At 39.3% G+C, this 18,961-nt stretch overlaps 1 protein-coding gene across 3 annotated transcripts in view; it reads left to right on the top strand.

Moving 5' to 3' along the window:
- The window catches only part of ACSL4 (acyl-CoA synthetase long chain family member 4), a 53,778-nt gene extending 35,022 nt beyond the window's left edge, over nucleotides 1–18,756 (top strand). For all 3 annotated transcript variants that reach the window (XM_045472338.1, XM_045472336.1, XM_045472337.1), the window contains exons 14-15: nucleotides 2,277–2,434; nucleotides 17,579–18,756. In XM_045472338.1, coding sequence (XP_045328294.1) covers nucleotides 2,277–2,434; nucleotides 17,579–17,736 — 316 coding nt within the window. In that variant the 3' untranslated portion in view covers nucleotides 17,737–18,756. The remainder of the gene's footprint in view (nucleotides 1–2,276; nucleotides 2,435–17,578) is intronic.
- Nucleotides 18,757–18,961: the final 205 nt, after the last annotated feature.

Here is an 18,961-nt window from a genome sequence, read left to right as displayed (position 1 = left end):
GTTCCATTATGCAGATAGACCATATTTTGTGTATCCATTCATCCATTGATGGACAACTTCAGTTGCTTCCACCCCTTGACTATTGTGAATAATATTGCTATGAACATGGTACACAAATATCTCTTCAAGATCCTACTTCCCGTTCTTTTGGGTATCTACCCAGATGTGGGATCGCTGGATCATAGGGTAGCTCTATTTTTATGTTTTGAGGACCCGCCGTACTGTCTTCCAGAGCAGCAGCACCATCTTTACCTTCTCACCAGCAATGCGCAAGTGTTCTAATTTCCCCACCTCCTCACCAACGCTTGTTTCTAGTTTTTTGATAGTCATCATAATGGGTGCGAGGGGATCTCTCCCTGCTATTGATTAGTGACATGGAGCATCTTTTCATACGCTTGATGGCCATTTATTTTTATGTCACCTCTGGAGAAATGTCAAGTCCTTTGCTCATTAAACATTTTTTCTCTCACTTTCAGTTATACAATATAGTGTTCTCCACTGTAGTCACCATGTTTTTACATTAGATCTTCAAGCCCTGTTTACCTTATAGCTGAGAGTTCGTACCCTTTTATCAACCTGTCCCTCTTTCCCCTAACCCCTGGAAACCACTTTTCTACTTGTTTTTCAGGAGTTTGACTTCTTTTCCTGTTTTTAAGATTCCACATATAAGTGATACCATGCAGTATTTGTCTTTCTCTGTCTGGTTTATCTCGCTTAATATAATGCCCTCTGAGTTCATCCATGTCGTCACAAATGGCAGAAGTTTCTTCTTTCCCATGACTGAATGATATTTCCTCGTATATATATCCCACATCTGATGAGCACAGGTTGTTTCCATACCTTGCCTATTGTGACTAATGCTGCAGTGAACATGGGAATGCACGTCTCTCTTCAATATCTTGTTTTCATTTCCTTTGGATTTATATTTCTTTGTCCAGGCAATTGGATTGCTGGATTGTACAGTAATTCTCTTTTTAATTTTCTGAGGAATGCCCATACTGTTTTCCACAGTGGCTGCACCAATTTACCTTCCCACCAGCAGTGCACACGGGGTCCCTTTTCTCCACATCTTCACCAACACTTGTCATCTCTTGTCTTTTTGATGATAACCAACCTCACGGTTGTGAGGTGATAACTCATTGTGGTTTTGATTTGCGTTTATTTCCCTGATGATGAGTGATGTTGAGCGTCTTTTTGTATGCCTGTTGGCCATTTGTATGTCTTCTTTAGAAAAATGTCTATTTGGTTTCTCTGACCATTTTTTGATTTTTTTTTTTTTTTTTTTTTTTTTTTTGCTCTTGAGTTGTAGGACTTCTTCACATATTTTGGATATTAACCCTTTATCAGATATATGTTTTCAAATATTTTCTCCCATTCTGTAGGTTGCCTTTTCATTTTGTTGATGGTTTCCTTTGCTGTGCAGAGCTTTTTAGTTTGATATAGTCCCGCTTGTTCATGTTTGCTTTTGTTGCCTTTGTTTTTGGTGTCAAAACCAACAATGCACATTGTTGAGACTGATGTCAAGGGAGCTTACCCCCTGTGTGTTCCTTTAGGAGTTTTATAGTTTCAGGACTTTGCCCACTTTTTAATTGGGTTATTTGGGGGGGTTTGTTGTTGTTATTGAGTTATAGGAGTTATTTCTATATTCTAGATATTAACCTCTTCTCAGATATATGACTCACCAGTATCTTCTCCAATTCCATAAATTGACTTTTCACACTGTTGACTGTGTCCTTTGGTAACATAGAAATTTTAAATTTTTGTTGTAGTCCCATTTATCAATTTTTTGTTGCCTATGCATTTGGTGTCATATCTAAAAAAGCATTGTCAGATCCAGTGTCATGAATCTTCTTCCCTGTGCTTTCTTCTAGATGTTTTATAATTTTAGCTCTTATGTGTTTAGGTCCTTGATCCATTTTGAGTTTATTTTCGTATGTGGTATGGGCTAAGGGTCCAACTTTATTCCTTTGCATATGGATATCCAATTCTCTCAACATTGTTTGTTGAAGAGACTCATTTCCCCACTGAGTGGTGATGGCACCCTTCTTGAAGATCATTTAACCATATATGCAATGATTTATTCCTGGGCTCTCTGTTCTGTTCCATTGGTTAAATGTCTGTCTTTATGCCAGGACTATGGGTTTTATTACTTCTTAATGAAGCTGTAACACATAAGAGAAATATGTATTTGGAATTATGTGTACTGTTCCATTCAATAACTTACAATTTTTCTCAATGTTTTAATTTCTATTTTGTGTTATTTTCTAATTTTTTAGTGATCAGTCATATGTGATTAGTTTTGTGGTTCCTAATCAGAAAAGGTTGACACTTTTGGCACAACAGAAAGGAGTGGAAGGAACTTGGGTCGATATCTGCAATAACCCTGCCATGGAAGCTGAAATACTGAAAGAAATTAGAGAAGCTGCCAATGCCAGTAAGTAAGAAATCACTTGTCTGTTGAAGTCCCTGGATGTCATTTAATGATGTCTTGTGCATTAGTCTCCTTGAGACGTCTATTTCTTTGTTTTAATAATAAAATACAGGGCTTTAAAAACCTGCCTCTTGAAAAAAAATTATATATACACATACATTATATATACATTATGTATTATACTATAATAAATATATAGAAACATATATAAATGTATTTGTATGTCGGAAAGATCCTTAAATGTCGTAGAGTAGAATAACCTATCTAGTTCCTTATTGCATGTTACAGCATCCCTGCTGACTGGTCACCCAGCCTGTGCTCGGAATGGTCCATCTTTGTTCTGATAGTTCATGATGAGGTGCCCTGGTGTGGATCTCTTACCATTTATTGTTGTGGATACTAACTTGGTGTGGGCCCCTTCGATCTAGAGATCTCTGCCCTTCAGTTCTGGGAAATACCCATTTATCTTTTTTGTCTGTTTGCTCCTTCTTATTTTTATAGTTTTTCCCCATCCAGATTCTTTGTGTCTTTATCTGGGACTACGTTTCTGTGACTGTTGGACCACCTGCTTTCATCCTCTGGTTTTATTATCTTTTGTTTTCCATCTCATCCTTTTTGTTTTACATTCTGGTGTAGTCCCTCCACTTTTTTAAAAAAACACTTTTAATGTTTATTTATTTTTGAGAGCCAGAGTATAAGTGGGGGAGGGGCAGAGAGAGAGGGAGACACAGAATCTAAAGCTGGATCCAGGCTCTGAGTTGTCAGCACAGAGCCTGATGTGGGGCTTGAACTCACGAACCATGAATTTTATTCCCTCCTTTACTCGGCTTTACTCCCTCCTTCTGTTGTACTGAGCTGATGTCAGATGCTTAAATGACTGAGCCACCCAGGCGCCCCCAGAGCCTCTCCACTTTATCACTTCTTCTAGCTATTGGATTTTCCATTTCCAGTATCAGAATTTTAATTTTCAAGAGCTCGTTCCCATTTCCTCCATGTTCTTTTAGTAGCACCCTGTTGCTCTTTCATGAATGCAGTCAGTGTGTTTGTCTCTTATTCCTTCGAGGATGTTCAAGGGACTCCTTTTATGAAGGATTCTTCTCCTGTTATTGCCTATCTCCTCCAAGTTCCACTTCCTGCTTGTTTTGGTCACAGCCTCTCCTATATCTGCAGATCCTTGTCTGTCCATTCATATTTGAGAATGAGGCACTAAAATACTGTTTGGAAAGCTCACTGGGCTTTACCAACAGGCTATTCATATGTTGGTGTCTTGAGTCATTCCATTTCTAGAAAGCAGACTTCTTCAGTCCCTTGCCTGGAGGATGTTAGCCTCACTGCCTATTCTGGTAGCCAAAAAGAGGAAATTGGAATGGGGCTGGGGGCAGGGTGGGTGGCTCTTACCCCCACAGCATCCTTTTCATCTCAGCTTTACTCCCTCCTTCTGTTGTACCTAGTGTCCTGGAGTCCAGAGTTTCTCTCGTTCAGCTTTTCCGAAAAGAAAACCTGTCTCCAGCCCAGCTGGGGAAGAGCAGGATCAGGGAGAAGAGCTGTCCTCTTTGCAAGCTGAGCGCCAACCCTCTTTCTTCAGTGTATCCCTCATCTCTGTCTTCAGAGGCATGGGCTCAGGGGGTCCATTTGCCTCTCGTCAGTGTCCTCTGTTGGCCGTTAGCTTTTAGCTCTCTTGGCTCCCCGTCAGTTACTGCTAGTTTGCTTACTTTAGGTCTTCCAAAATTTTGTTGAACTCTCATTCAGTGTCCTCTTTCTCTCCTTTCAGGTGTTTCCTTGTGGTTAGTAACTTTTTCACTTGAAAAATTATTTTAAACTGCTTACATGATTTTCCAAGGGGAACATAGAGAAACTGTGAACTCCTCATGGTTAATTGGAGGCTGTTAACCTAATTTTTTTTTTTTTTGAGAGAGAGAGAGAGGACCCAAGTGAGCAAGGGACAGAGAGAGAGAGAGAGAGAGAATTGGGACTCACCCGAAGCAGGGTTCAAGGTCACCCAAAGTGGGGCTCAAACTCACGAACCGTGAGATCATGACCTGAGCTGAAACCAAGAGTCAGATGCTTAACTGGCCAAGCCACCCAGGTGCCCCAATAAATTTTCTTTTTCTTTTTTTTAAAATTAACCCAGTTTTTAACCTTATTGCTTCCCCTCCTAAAAAGTGAAAATATCATTTTCTGATTAGGTTATGTATATTCATTGTAAAATGCTGGACAGTACAGAAAATTATAAGAGAGGAAGTAAAAATCACGTGATTACAGTAGTTATTTTGGGTGGTGACCTTACATTCTGGTAAACATACCCAACCCATCAGCATCGTTGACCTGTTTCTAAGTCAGTAGATACAGAATTGCATTTCATTTTTAACAGCTAAATAGTATTCCAGTATCAGGGTATCCACTTAAGTCTTTGTTGGACTTTTTAAGTGAGTTCCTCTGTCCTGCACTGTAAACAAATATAACACATATCTTACATACTCAAATTATTTTTTTAATTATTTTTTTACTATGAATCCCTAGAAATGGAATTTCAGAGTCAAAGAAAATGTCTATTTTTAAAAGGCTTTTTCCTCTCTGTTGTCACATAACTCCCTCTTCTCCCAGAAAAACTGTAGACTAGTTTATACCTTTATCAGAAGTACACAAGCACTCTTGTTTCCCTAACTAGGCTACATATAATTTATTTTTTTTAGTTAACTACTTAGGTTCCATTTTGGCTTAAAAATATGGTTTGTAATAGTAGCTACTGGGTGGAAATTGAAAAACTATTTTTCCCCAAGAAGAACATGCTTGTAGTTAACTGTGGACACTATAAAGTTTTACATAACAGATGCCTGTTAACATAATCAGATTGAAAGGTAAGTTGCTTTATAACCATAAAGACAGGCGCTTAATGTTTTTTTTCCTCAAAGATGACTTTGTCAGTTATAGTATTATTGACATATCACACTTTTTATGTTGTTATCACCAGGCTACCAGAATTTTTTTTCATGTAGTATTTCAAAAAGTATTTCAGCAAATAGGCTGTTATTCTTAGTCACCCGCTGAATGTACTAATGGGTAAAATGTGACTTGGATAATTTGTCATTGTGCGTTTCACTGTGTAAAAGCAATAATGGGGAAAGTCAACCTGGATCACAATCAGGTGAAAAATGGAATAAGGTTCTAGGATCTGCAGGACCCCCATAACTTTCCTAGATTGAGGCATGAAATTGAACAATCAGTGATTTGGAAAATACACAGTAATCGTGAGCTTAAATGTATAAATCCTAGTTTTTCTGTGCCACGAAATATTTATCTTGCCAACCTTTTGCTTCCAGTTATAACTTCAGAGACTTAAGGCAAAAAAGTATAAAATAGTCTTGACTGTGTTCAGCTAAAACTTCCTGAAAGCACACAAATTTTATAGCGGGCCTCTTCATGTTTTAAATAGAAGTGTGAGGTCTGCAACCAAACCCAAGTTTGTGTGCCCCGTCACGCAGCCAAGCCAATCACTGAGACATCGAGTATGCAGCAAGGAAAGGGTTTGTTCAAGAGGCAGCCAAAAAGGGAGACAGAAGGGCAAGCCTCAAATCCACCTTCCCGAAGAGGGACAGGACACAGTTTTTTGGTGGTTGTTGTTTTGTTGTTGTTGTTGTTGTTGTTGTTGTTGTTGTTGCTTTCATTTTTGTTTAAATTATCATAGTGCCAGGGAATACATACATGTTGATCAAAAGGGTGGGGAAACTTATGACTTTTAAGGAGGAAAGATGGAGCTTGCACATTTGGCAAACATACATGTAATATACATCCCATGTTCACTTTGGGGTATAGACTTACCATTAAAAGACAAAATTTGGCCCCTGCCTTCGGGAGGTCCTCTTAAGACAAGGTGAGGGGTTAGGTGCATGTTCTGTGAGCCAGTATAAACTGGATTGGGTGTCGAGCTCATTATCTCAGGGAAGGAATGCTTGTTCACAGGCTGGAGCCATATCTGTGACCTTCAGCTTATGCCTCTGCAGAGACATCTAGCGAGTTTGCTAGTGGGGGTCTGGAAAGAAACCATAGCTGATTAGGGAGAAACACATCTCTGAAAAACAAGCTTCAGATTTCCTTTTAGTTTCAACCTCATTAACCTTATGGGCATGGTTTCGCTTTCTCTTGTGTCTTGAAGGAGTTGGGACAGTGGCCACTCTGGCTGCTTCCTGCAGCAAAAGGGCACAGTTTCTGGATTTGAGGAATGAAGCAACTTTGTACCCCTTTGGAAATATTCCCTGGTACTTGACTTAACATGTACATTTGGCATGACCAAAATATCAGTTCCTTTTTTGATTGTTTTGAAACAACATTGGAAAGCATATTTGATTATTACATTATCTAATTAATGTAAAGTATAGATAACCCAAATCTTAGTATTCCCTGTAACATTGACCTAGTCCTTTGAGGAATCTGGGAAAAGAGTCCACTAACCAAATCAATTTCTCTAGACCCATCTGGGGAAATTTACTGTAGCCAAGTGGCTTACTCTCTGCTTTTATCTGAATGAGTTTGTTCTTAATCTGAAGAATTATATAAACACTGCAAGTTGTGTTAGCACTGGCACATATCCTACCCTGTTTTACAAGCATAGTCCAAAGCAGCGTGCTTATCAAACACTACCTTGGCTAACACATTTATTTTCTTTTTTGTTGGGCAACAACAACAGCAGTTTTGTTGGTGAGCATGCCTAAGGTGATAGAAAGATTCTTGATCATGAGCCCTGATTCCCCTCCAGGGTAAAAAATGTTTTCCCAGACAGATGTCAAAATCTGTCCTCTTGGTAACCAGGCAGGTAACTCCCATCTGGTGTTCATTCCCTTTTTGTTTGATAAAAAGGTTTAAGAGGGTTGGTACAATAACTGGTTTCATTGAGATTGCGGATAGAGAAAGGGAAACCTAACTTTTAAATAAGTAGATTTCTCTTATTTTCCAACTGCCAAGGCATGGCTAACCCAGGGCTGGTTAGAAGTAATGGGAAGATACCCCCTTTGACCAAGATTTTTCTTAGAAAAACATCACACAGATCAACATGGTTCACTAGTAGCCGGGGTTCAACTGTTCTGTTCTGGACCTTAGGTAAGAAGTTTGCTCCATATCGCATGAACCAGTCTTAGTCTTGAGAAAAGGTCAGCTCAGTTAGAACACTTGTCCCATTTCAGGAGGCAGTGATGCCAGCGGGATCTCAAACTTAGGGCTATATTGTGCAAGCAAGCAAGTAATTAATTTTAAGTGGAATTTCTATGGAAACAAAAGAAAACCCCTTGTTAGTGGTTGTTACAAACCCAGTGCTGCCAGTGAGAAGGTTTCTAGATGTCAGTCTTGAAGCATCATTTTTTTTAAGTTTTTATTTATTTTGAGAGAGAGAGAGTGTGTGTGTGTGGGGGTGGTGGTGAGGAGCAGAAAGATAGAGGGAGAGGGAAAGAGAATCCCAAGGAGGCTCCACGCTGTTAGCACAGGGCCCTATGTAGGGTTCGAACTCATGAACCGTGAGATCATGGCGTGAGTGAAAATCAAGAGTTGGATGCTTAACAACTGAGCCACCCAGGCGTCCCCAGGCTTGAAGCATCTTTAGATGGAGTGAGGGCAGGCAGTGGCAGTCTGACAGATTTTCCTGGTTTGTAGTTCAGATGTCTTTGGCGACCTTTCTCAGTGGCCTCGATACAACAATAGGCAAGAAGATTTTCCAAACATGAGCTGTTGTGGCAATTTCTCTGAAGTTTACTTTGAGCAGTCTAGCTTCAGTTTAGAGCGCTTGAGGAAAAGGGCAGTTTTAGTTATTTGGTTTTTATTTTTTTTTAAGAGAGAGAGAGAGAGAAAACTTGGGCGAGGGGCAGAGAGAGAGAGAAAGAGAACCTCAAGCACACTCCATGCTCTGTGCAGAGCCTGACACAGGGCTCAATCCCACAACCCTGGGATCATGACCTGAGCAGAAATCAAGAGTTGGATGCTCCACTGAGTCACCCAGGCGCCCCCAGTTTTAGTTTTAAATGATTTCAAGTCAAGGGAGTGGGAGAAAATAGGAAACCTTAGTTTGAAGAGTCATGGCTAGATATCCGAGGAAACCAGAAGAATTGACTGTCCAGCCCAGTTTTATGGGGAAACAACAAACACTCAACAAAACAGGTAATTAGAACTAGCATGTAACACCCACAAAGCTGTATTACTGAAACATAATTTTTCTGTCTAAATCACCCTCATTTCCATCAAAGATCTGCCACATTTAGACGAATTTATTTGTAAAATAAATCCAGTTTTAACTTGGCCTAATTATTTACATAAGTGCAGCAAGAATAGTGATTGGCCATATATGTTCTTTTTGAATCTGCTTTGCTGGAACTTTTCATAAGGAAGTTTCAAATTGAACTTTTAATTTTATTTTTATTTTAGAGAGAGAGTGCATGTACCCACATTCGAGTGGGGGAGGGGCAGAGGGAGAGAGAAAAGGAATCCCAAGCAGGTTCAGCGAGGATCCCAATGAGGGGCTTGATCCCACGATCCCTGGGTCATGATCTGAGCTGAAATCAAGGGATGCTCAACTGACCGGGCCACCTAGGTGCCCCAGAGTTGAACTTTTAAGAGCCTCTTGAGGCTAAGAAGCCAAGCCAAATAATTGCCCTCAGACTTGCCTGCAACACCTATAGATTTGGGTGGATTCCTCCCTTCTTGAGGTTTCCCCCTGGCCCCACCAAGATATCCTGAGGTTCCTGCACCTGCCAGGAAGTGACTTCTTTACTCACCTGGAATGGCTGCAGGGAACTCTGTAAGCAAGGTATCAGGCTGATATTTCCCAGGGGTGCTATTGGATCCATAAATTCAACCTTAGCTCTTTAATTGTTTTATTTTTTATGTTTATTTATTTTTGAGAAAGAAAGAGAAAGAGAGAGAAAGTAAGTGCGGGAGAGGCAGAGAGAAAGGGAGACACCAAATTGGAAAGAGGCTCCAGGCTCTGAGCTGTCACCACAGAGTCCAACGTGGGGCTCGAACTCACAAACCAGGAGATCATGACCTGAGCTGAAGTCAGATGCTTAACTGACTGAGCCACTCAGGTGCCCCTGAACCTTAGTTCTTTAAAGCTGTCTGGTCCTGTTCAGGTCCGTGCATGTTGCCCTCAAATATGACATTCCAGTCAAAGCCTTGGTAATATAACCAGTGTTTCCAGTGGTGTCTTATTACAAGGAGAACAGATTCTTACTGAACTTCAGCAAACAATTGTAACTGCCATGAAAATAAGAATAATCACTGGGAGTTTTGAATTTTGGGGGGACCAAGTGGGGAGGAAAAGATAAATGTTTCGATTGTGCTTACAAAGGTATAATTCATCAAATTGCTATATACCAGTTAGCTTAAAAGAAAAAAAAAGCTTTTTTTTTTTTTTTTAATTTGGAAGAGCCAACATTAGAGAGCCAGCATGTTTCAAACAAGAGTCATAAAAAATATCATCCTCTTTGTCAGTTCTTTCAGGCCCATGTTGTTTTTGTTCTGTTTGAATCCAGTTTTTCTGGATTCTTAACCAGTGTTAGTTTTATGATCTTAAGGTTATCAGAAACCTGTAATTGTTGAAAGTCTTTTTTATGAATCTCTCTCATGATGAAACACATTTGCAGGATGCTTTTGTAAAAGCATCTGAGCAAAAGTATAACTGTCTGTAAATGATAAAAGACGTAAAAATTGGCCATGGTTAAAAATCTGATGAGTTTATTATAATGCAATTGACAGGCAAATTTGGTTACTTCTGCAACACATAACATTTCAGTAATCAGAATTACAAGTGATGACATTATACCAGGACATATCAAGACCTTAGGAATTTTATATAATTTCTGGAACAGTCATAACATTTATCTACACAGTATAGCCTAAGAAAGTTTATCAGCACTGGGGCGCCTGGGTGGCTCAGTCGGTTAAGCGTCCGACTTCGGCTCAGGTCATGATCTCGCGGTCCGTGGGTTCAAGCCCTGCGTCGGGCTCTGTGCTGACAGCTCAGAGCCTGGAGCCTGTTTCAGATTCTGTGTCTCCCTCTTTCTCTGACCCTCCCCTGTTCATGCTCTCTCTCTCTCTCTCTGTCTCAAAAATAAATAAATGTTAAAAAAAACAAATAAAAAAAAAAGTTTATCAGCACTTATTTGACAATGCTTCTTGTGTAATTTGACAAACCAAATAAATAAGCCTAATTGGTTGAAAAGATTTCATTTAGAATTTGAATTTGGAGAAGTTTGTCAAAAATAACAGAACGTTTTAAAATACATACCGAAATAAGATTACAGATCATTACAAAACTTAATAATTATCTGTTTAACCAAGATGACAATACGAGATTTTAAAGGTAAACACAGAAGGTTGCATAGGCATTAGCAAAACTTAGCTTTTTCAATATGGAGAAGATTCAGCTTTCTTAAGTATTTTCAATGGCCTGATAAAGACAAAACATAGAAATTGTTTTTCCAGGCAGATGAAGAAAAACCTTTGTTTGTAATTTTCTATCAAGAGCATAACAACAATCTAAGAAAACTTTGTTATCTTAACACAGAGAAAAAACAAATTCCAGTCTTATACTAGTGTACTATTAATATTAAAACTCATTTATTACAAGTTTAGTCCTGACCACACATAAAATTCTATTTCAAAAATTTCCCTTTGTAAACCCTCCATAATTTTTTTTTTACATTAAGATCTTTTCCAGGGTGCCTAGGTGGCTCAGTCCGTTGAGTGTCCCACTCTTTTTTTTAATATAATTTATTGTCAAATTGGCTTACATACAACACCCAATGAGCATCCAATCTTTGATTTCAGCTCAGGTCAGGGTCCCAGGGTCGTGGGATCAAGCCCTGCATCAGGCTCCATGCTGAGTATGGAGCCTGCTTGAGATTCTCTTTCTCTGTCTGTACACAACCCCCTCTCTCTTAAAAAAAAAAAAAAAAGATTTTTTTTCCTCGGTTTTTTTTTTTAAATTTTTTTTTAAGGTTTATTTATTTTTGAGACAGGGAGAGACAGCATGAATGGGGGAGGGTCAGAGAGAGAGGGAGACACAGAATCCGAAACAGGCTCCAGGCTCTGAGCTGTCAGCACAGAGCCTGATGGTGGGGCTTGAACTCACGGACCGCGAGATCATGACCTGAGCTGAAGTCGGATGCTTAACCGACTGAGCCACCCAGGCGCCCCCTTCAGTTTTTTTTTTTTTAAATAACTAGCCTCATTATTTTAGGACAAAATCCTTTTCCCTCAACAAAAATGTATTCACATTCTTCATACCTTTTTTTTTTTTTTTTAACCAGAATTACATGTCTCATTTCCTTTGGTTTTTTTTTTTTTTTTTGGTTTATTTTTATTCTTTTAATTTTATTTTAATCCCAGTATAGTAAACATACACTGTTAATATTAGTTTCAGGGGTACGATACAGTGATTCAACACTTTCGTACACCATTTTCTTTGCATACAGACTTGTTCCCCTTTTCCAGTAGTCTTAATTACATTTATTAGAATTCTTAACTATTATAAACTTCAATTTCTAGTGAAAACTAATAGTAACCAATTGTGAACTGACTCTTACACCAGAATTTTTTAGCTCAGCACATTTATGAGTTTATTTAATAATTTTTAGAAACCTATGACTTTTCATAGTATAATCTCTTAATAAAGCGCAAAACATGTTTACTAAGAGACCCCAATTTATCTTGTTAGTTTTGTCTTATTTTATTTTAAGTTTATTTTTGAGAGAGAGCACATATGACTAGGGGAGGGGCAGAGAGAGAGAGAGAGAGAGAGAGAGAGAGAGAAAGAGAGAATCCCAAGCAGGCTCTGCACAGTCAATGCAGAGCCTGATGCGGGGCTCAGTCTCACAAACCATGAGATCATGACCTGAGCTGAAGTCAAGAGTCAGATGCTTAACCAACTGAGCCACCCAGGTGCCCCGAGACCCCACTTGATCTTTAGATTCTCTGTAATAAAGAAACCAAAAGTGCATAAACCTATGGTCGGTAAGGAATGTTTTATTATTTTCTCTTATTTGGAAATGATCTGGATATTTAATGAATTTAACTTTAAGGTTTCAGGTTACCAAAGATTTTGGAAGCTATTTAAAAGCTTACCTAGAAACCTTTTTATCTTAATTTACTTGCTCTCAACAATTATATTTTGATCACCCATAAAAACTTTATAAGATATCACAGTCATTCTCCCAAGGCATATTTTAAAAAAATTGTAACAGATCCTATCAACTTATTTGACTTAAGTAAATGCAGGCAGAAAAGTAGTTTTACATCTAATGCTGGCAACTTGAAAGACATGTCCATTTTAATTAAACAAACAACCTTAAATTAGCTTTAATACTGACTGTTTTTGCAGATCATGTGAACTTGAAAACCATTTGGGTTGGTTTCTATCTTTCTGAGTTTTAAGAATGCCCAGTTCTTTTTAAAAAAAAAAAATTTAACAATTATTTTTTGAGAGAGAGTGTGAGTGGGGGAGGTGCAAAGACAGAGGAGACACAGAATCCAAAGCAGGCTCCAGGTTCCAGGCTGAGCTGTCAGCACAGAGCCTGTCATGGAGCTCCAACCTATGGACTGTGAGATCATGACCTGAGCCAAGGTCGGAAGCTCAACCGACTGAGCCACCCAGGAGCCCCAAGAATGCCCAATTCTTAGCAAGCTCTTGCCTATAAACCAACTAAATAGAGCTCTTTTATAAATTAATCTTAACAGTACCACCCATATATATTTACAACATCTATGGACACACAAATACACAAGATACAAACAAAGTCTTATAGCCTTTGTTTTACTAATATTTGTGGAGAGGACATTAAAAGCCCAATTTCCAAGTCTGTCTCTGTGTGTTGAAATAAAAATATTACGTTTCTTCTGCATGGGCTTATTCTAATACAGCATCCTAAAAAACTGAACATAGGGTATTTCATCCCATTTCTTTCCTTTTACAGAACAAAGCTAATTGCAAGATAACATTATAATTTCTGGGTCTGTTAGTTCATTATTTTTCTCCAGAGTCTAATGAACATTGTGGCCAAGCAGTGTTGCATGTTGCAAAAAGAAGATCATTTTTTTAATTAAAAAAAATGTTTATTTATTTTTGAGAGAGAGCGCGCCAGCAGAGGAGAGGCCAAGACAGAGCAAGAGACACAGTCTGAAGCAGGCTTCAGGCTCTGAGCTGTTAGCACAGAGCCCAACACGGGGCTCCCAACTCAGGAACTGTGAGATTATGACTTGAGCCGAAGTTGGATGCTCAACCGACTGAGCCACCCACGTGCCTCCATTTTTTCCCCCTTTTCATGGGTTCATAATGAAACATTGTCAAGTTTGGGGAAATACAGCCCATAGGGTTGCATTTGGGAACTGAATAGGCATTTCCAATTTTCCAATTAGCATGTGGCCCATTTGATCAAAAGGTACCAAACACTGCAGCAAGAAACACAATAAATAAAGCCCAGAAGAGTGTTGGTTCCTCGTCAAAAGTCGGGACCTCACCAACTGAACGAAACAGCTTCCTACTTGCTAGTTCTTCTTAAAAGTCAGAGGTTTACTGACTCAACCACATGGCTTCCTACTCAAGCTAAGAGAGCCAAACCAAAACCCCCTATTTGAAGGCAACTGAATGGGAGGAAGAAATAAGCTCACGTGCCATCCCACGTGAAGTACTCCTCAAGAGAGGTCTGTCCAAACCAAACCCCAAAACTATTGCTGCAAAATTTAAGCAGCAAAGGTCTGGTGCCCAGTCCAGCTGGGGCCCCAGGAACTGTCCCTGCTACAAGGAGCCTAGGCAGCTGCTTGGACTCATCATCAGACTCCTGTTCCCGGCTGGGAGCCGACAAACCATGTGCAATGAGCTCCTGGCTGGCTCACCACATTTGTAACCAAACTTGAGTTCACGTGCCTGACATTCAGCAGAGCCAATCACTGAGACATTGAATGTGCAGCAAGGAAAGGGTTTAAGAGGCAGCCAAACAAAGAGACAGAAGGGCAAGCCTCAAATCTGCCTTCCTGAAGGGGGACAGGACAAGGTTTCCTTTCCTTTTCTTTTCTTTTCTTTTCTTTTCTTTTCTTTTCTTTTCTTTTCTTTTCTTTTCTTTTCTTTTCTTTTCTCTTCTTTTTTTCTTTATTAATAATCATAGAGGTTGGGGGGCACCTTGGGTGGCTCAGTCAGGTGAGCGTCCAGCTTTGGCCCAGGTCATAATATCACAGTTCACGAGTTCAATCCTCATGTCGGGCTCTGTGCTGACAGCACAGAGCATGGAGCCTGCTTCAGATTCTGTGTCTCCCTCTCTGCCGCTCCCCCATTTGTGCTCACTCGCTCTCTCAAACAAAATTATTAAAAAATAATCATAGGGTTTGGGATTACATGCACCTTGATAAAAAGGGCTGGGAAACTTATAACTGAATGAAGAAAGATGGAGCTTGCACATATAAGTAACATACGTCCCATGTTCACTTTGCGGTGCAGACTTACCATTAGAAGGAGACAAAATTTGGCCCCAGCCTTCAGGAGGTCCTCTTAGGACAAGGTGAGGGGCTAGGTGCATGCTCTGTGAGTCAGTATAAACTGGATCGGTGTCAAGCTCATTATCTCGGGGAAGGAATGCTTGTTCACAGGCTGGAGCCATATCCGTGACCTTCAGTTTATGCCTCTGCAGAGACATCTAGCGGGTTTGCTAGTGGGGTCTGGAAAGAAACCATAGCTGATTAGGGAGAAACACGTCTCTGAGAAACAAGCTTTAAATTAATTGTTAGTTTCAATCTCATTAACCCCAGTGGGACTTGCTTTCAGGTTATCTATCATAAGAATACAAACTGAAAAGTTTTGTAGTGATTTGACAACTACCAATGGCTAGGGAAACAAAAAAACCCAATAATATTTGCTGCGACCTGCAGGCTGTATTTCATAATGTTGCAGATAATTCATATAAAATGCCACATGTAAAAATCCTGTTTGTTTTTTCTTCCCCCTGCTCTTTCTCACTTGTTGGCAGTGTATCCTGTTTATAAGAAACTGGGGTATTACCCATTGTTCTCTGAAGCTTGTGGTACTAGATAATATTTAGGAGTTCCCAAAATGAAATTTCCCAAAATGTACATTTCCCAGAATGTAGCCTTTTCCCCCTTTGAACAGGAATTTAGTTCATGAAGATTAAATAGAGTCACTTTTATAAATATACCTAAATTTGTTTGTGTGCAACTGAAATAATATGCCTACCTTGTCCTGATTTTATCAGTGTTTCCGGAATAGGACTTATGTAAATAAGGGAAGTACAGTAAAACTTTGGATTGCCAGTAATTTGTTCTGTGACCATTCCACAAGATGAGCAAACATTTCCAATAAGTTTTAACCTGATAAACAAGCGATGTGTTGCAATGCAAATAGTCCATGACGCTGAACATCACATGACCACAACTGGGCCAATGGATCTTGAAGTTTGCTTTGATATACAAGTGCTTTGGATTACAAGCATGTTTCCGGAACAAATTATGCTCGCAAACCAAGGTTTTACTGTATTATGAAATAAAAGGTTTGGGAGCCAAATCTATAGGTGAGGATGTAACTGTATCCTTAACATCCAGATGTGACCTTGGGAACAGATGGGCTTATTTCTGGCACCTCCCCCATATCTGAGCTGTAATGTATCAACAGAGCAGACCTGGTTAATTTGGGCAAGTTTCATGTTCCTGTTCAGGTATTACTTTTAGGGATTTGGTTCTGTGTAATGGGAAAGATTATTTTTCCACACTCCAGTTTATATTTTTCTCTCATTTTAATGAGAAATTCAGTAATTTAATCCAGCTTTTGAAAAACTCAGGACTGGTAGTAGGTCAAAAACATCCCTGAGTTTGATTTCTTTTTGTGCTTGTCACTGAAACCAAGTTGTTTCTAAAGTCACCTAGACTGTTTAGCAGTAGTTTTTAAACATGCAGATGTGCTCCTTCAGAATTGCTGTTTTATTTTATTTTATTTTTTTTGAGCGAGAGAGCATGAGCAGGGGGTAGAGGGGCAGAGAGAGAGGGAGAGAGAGAATCTTAAGCAGGCTCCACACCCAGCAAGGAGCCTGCCGGGGCTGTCTCACAACCCTGAGCCCAAACCAGGAGTTGGAGGCCTAACCAGTTAAGCCACCCAGGTGCCCCAAAATTGCTGATTTAAATAATTGCATATAAAATAAACCTCATCTGGGAGCTCCCTCGCTGTCAACAAGGACCCTGCTTGGGATTCTGTCTCTCCCTCTCTCTGCACCTCCTACACGCGTTCTGTCTCTCAAAATAAATAAACTTAAAAAAATAAAGCTCATCTGTAGATTAACATTGCTGTTAATGGGCCTCCAGGATTTTAGGAATGAGCTTGTACTAATAGTAACTTGATGGAGTGTAATTGAATTTAAAATTACTGAGTACTCTAATGATTGATTCTGTGTCCTTATTTTCTTCTGTGCTCTGACATCTCAGCATGTGCTGAGTTGTTTAACTCAGGTGCAGTATGTGCTGCCTCAATTCTTGAGACCATTTAAGTGTGAAATTCACAATCCCCCTTTTGATTCTAATTTGAATGCATAGTAAAGCTCAAGAAGAACGGCTGGCTAGCGGTTTAGGTCCCTGCAGAATGAATAAATACATACGTATGTATTTCCTGAGGGCTCTTAATGTGGCCCCGTGGATGGCAGTGAACGAAACAAAAACTCTGCTTTCATGGAGCTTATGTTCTAGCAGGTGAGACAAATATACATGATGTGTGGGGTGGCGATAAGTATTTTGAAGAAAATCTCGTGCCAAGGGATGGCCAAAGAGGGTATGGGGACATTTGTTCTGAAGGGTCAGGGAAGCCTTCCCGAGGAGTAGCATTTGAGTAGACACGTGGATGAAGTAAGGAAATGAGCCATGCAGCTACCAAAAGGGAAGACCATCACAGGCAGAAGAAACAACGAATAGGAAGACTCTGAAGACTTTTCCTACATATGGTAGCAATATGGTAGAATAAAATCTCTGTAGGCTAAAACTGTATTCAACTGAAACAATTCAGGTATAGTTTGAGAACTCTACGATGAAATTGGAAGGCACCAGAATCATTAATTAACTATTCCTTCCCATCTCCCCTTTCTCTCCCTCTCTCCCACCTTCCCCCTACCTTTCTCATTTCAGTGAATCTGGAGCGATTTGAAATTCCTATCAAGGTCCGCTTGAGTCCAGAGCCATGGACCCCTGAAACCGGTTTGGTCACTGATGCTTTCAAACTGAAGAGAAAGGAACTGAAGAACCATTACCTCAAAGACATTGAGCGAATGTATGGGGGCAAATAAAATGCTTCTCTGTCATTTACAGGTGTGCGGGAGGTGGTCTGGTGGTTTTTCAGTTCTAGCGTTTTAAGCCTTATTGAGCTGTCTGTTAGAATGTAAGGGGCGTATCATCCTAAAGACATGGTAAAAAAAAAAAAAAAAAGAAAGAAAGAAACCCAAAGTGATTAAAATAGTCACGGAGTCTACTTAGTTTTTGCCTAGTTCTCATGAAGCTGAAATCGAAAAGTTGTTTCCTGTTAGCTGTGTCATTAATTTTAGAGCAAAAATTCTGTTTTTAAAAATTAGCCTACCATCTGCTTGCTCTCTTAAAGGAAAATATTGAATGTTGAACAAAATTAACTGGAGTTGGTGTAGAATGTAGTTTGAGGAAATTTGCATCTTCCAATGTCTACTGTCTTCCTAGTTCAGAAGAAGCTTAAATATTAAGTATGACAAAAGAAATATGTACTAACACTACTTCAAAGCAGAAGTATTGCAGGGCTTTAAAATTCTCTTCCAACAATTTATCTTGAAGGCAAAATTCAATCATAATATAATCTACAGAATCAAACTACCTTGGAAACCATTTTAGGATTCATAATTGTTGGCGTAGGTTAGACATAGAATCATTGTAATGTTGTGAATAATTACAGTGCCTGAAGTCTGAATACAACAACATTAAATGCACCAAAAATTACTTAGTGATATATTTAAAGGGAAATTGTTTTTTTTTCTTTTTTTGGAAACTCAGAGGTCTGAAATCAGTAACTGTAATTATTGGAACGACTTAAGAGTAAAGTACATTTTGAAGAATGTCGAGAGCCGTCTTTCTAGGTTTGTTCAAAAGAAAGGACTGAGACCATGGGTAAAATGGTAAAAAGTGAAATCGCATTTTAACAGGAAGTATTTTTATTTTCTGTGTTCAAAAAGGTGATGAAATCCATTAGAATTACCACCTGGGAAAGGATTTCAGTTCTGAATTTATCTTTGATAACAGAGATTGATTTGAAAGTGTACTCATATTAAATTAGCCTTGTAATTTAAGGTCTGCTTGCTGTTGCTGATTTGATTCATTTAGCTTTAATTTGAGCAAAGCGGGTGATGATGAATGACCTCCCCAGTATCTTGTTTGAATCTCTGAATGATTTGCTCAGACGAGTTTGGGGAAGTTAAAGGGAAGGATACACTGTTACCCCTATTTTCCTGTTTGTGGGAAGAGTTGAGAAACTGGAAATGCTAGATCAGGGAA

This window comes from Leopardus geoffroyi, chromosome X (assembly GCF_018350155.1).
Source record: "Leopardus geoffroyi isolate Oge1 chromosome X, O.geoffroyi_Oge1_pat1.0, whole genome shotgun sequence".
NCBI classification, from domain to species: Eukaryota; Metazoa; Chordata; class Mammalia; order Carnivora; family Felidae; genus Leopardus; species Leopardus geoffroyi.
This window is presented reverse-complemented; position numbering and strand designations above follow the sequence as displayed.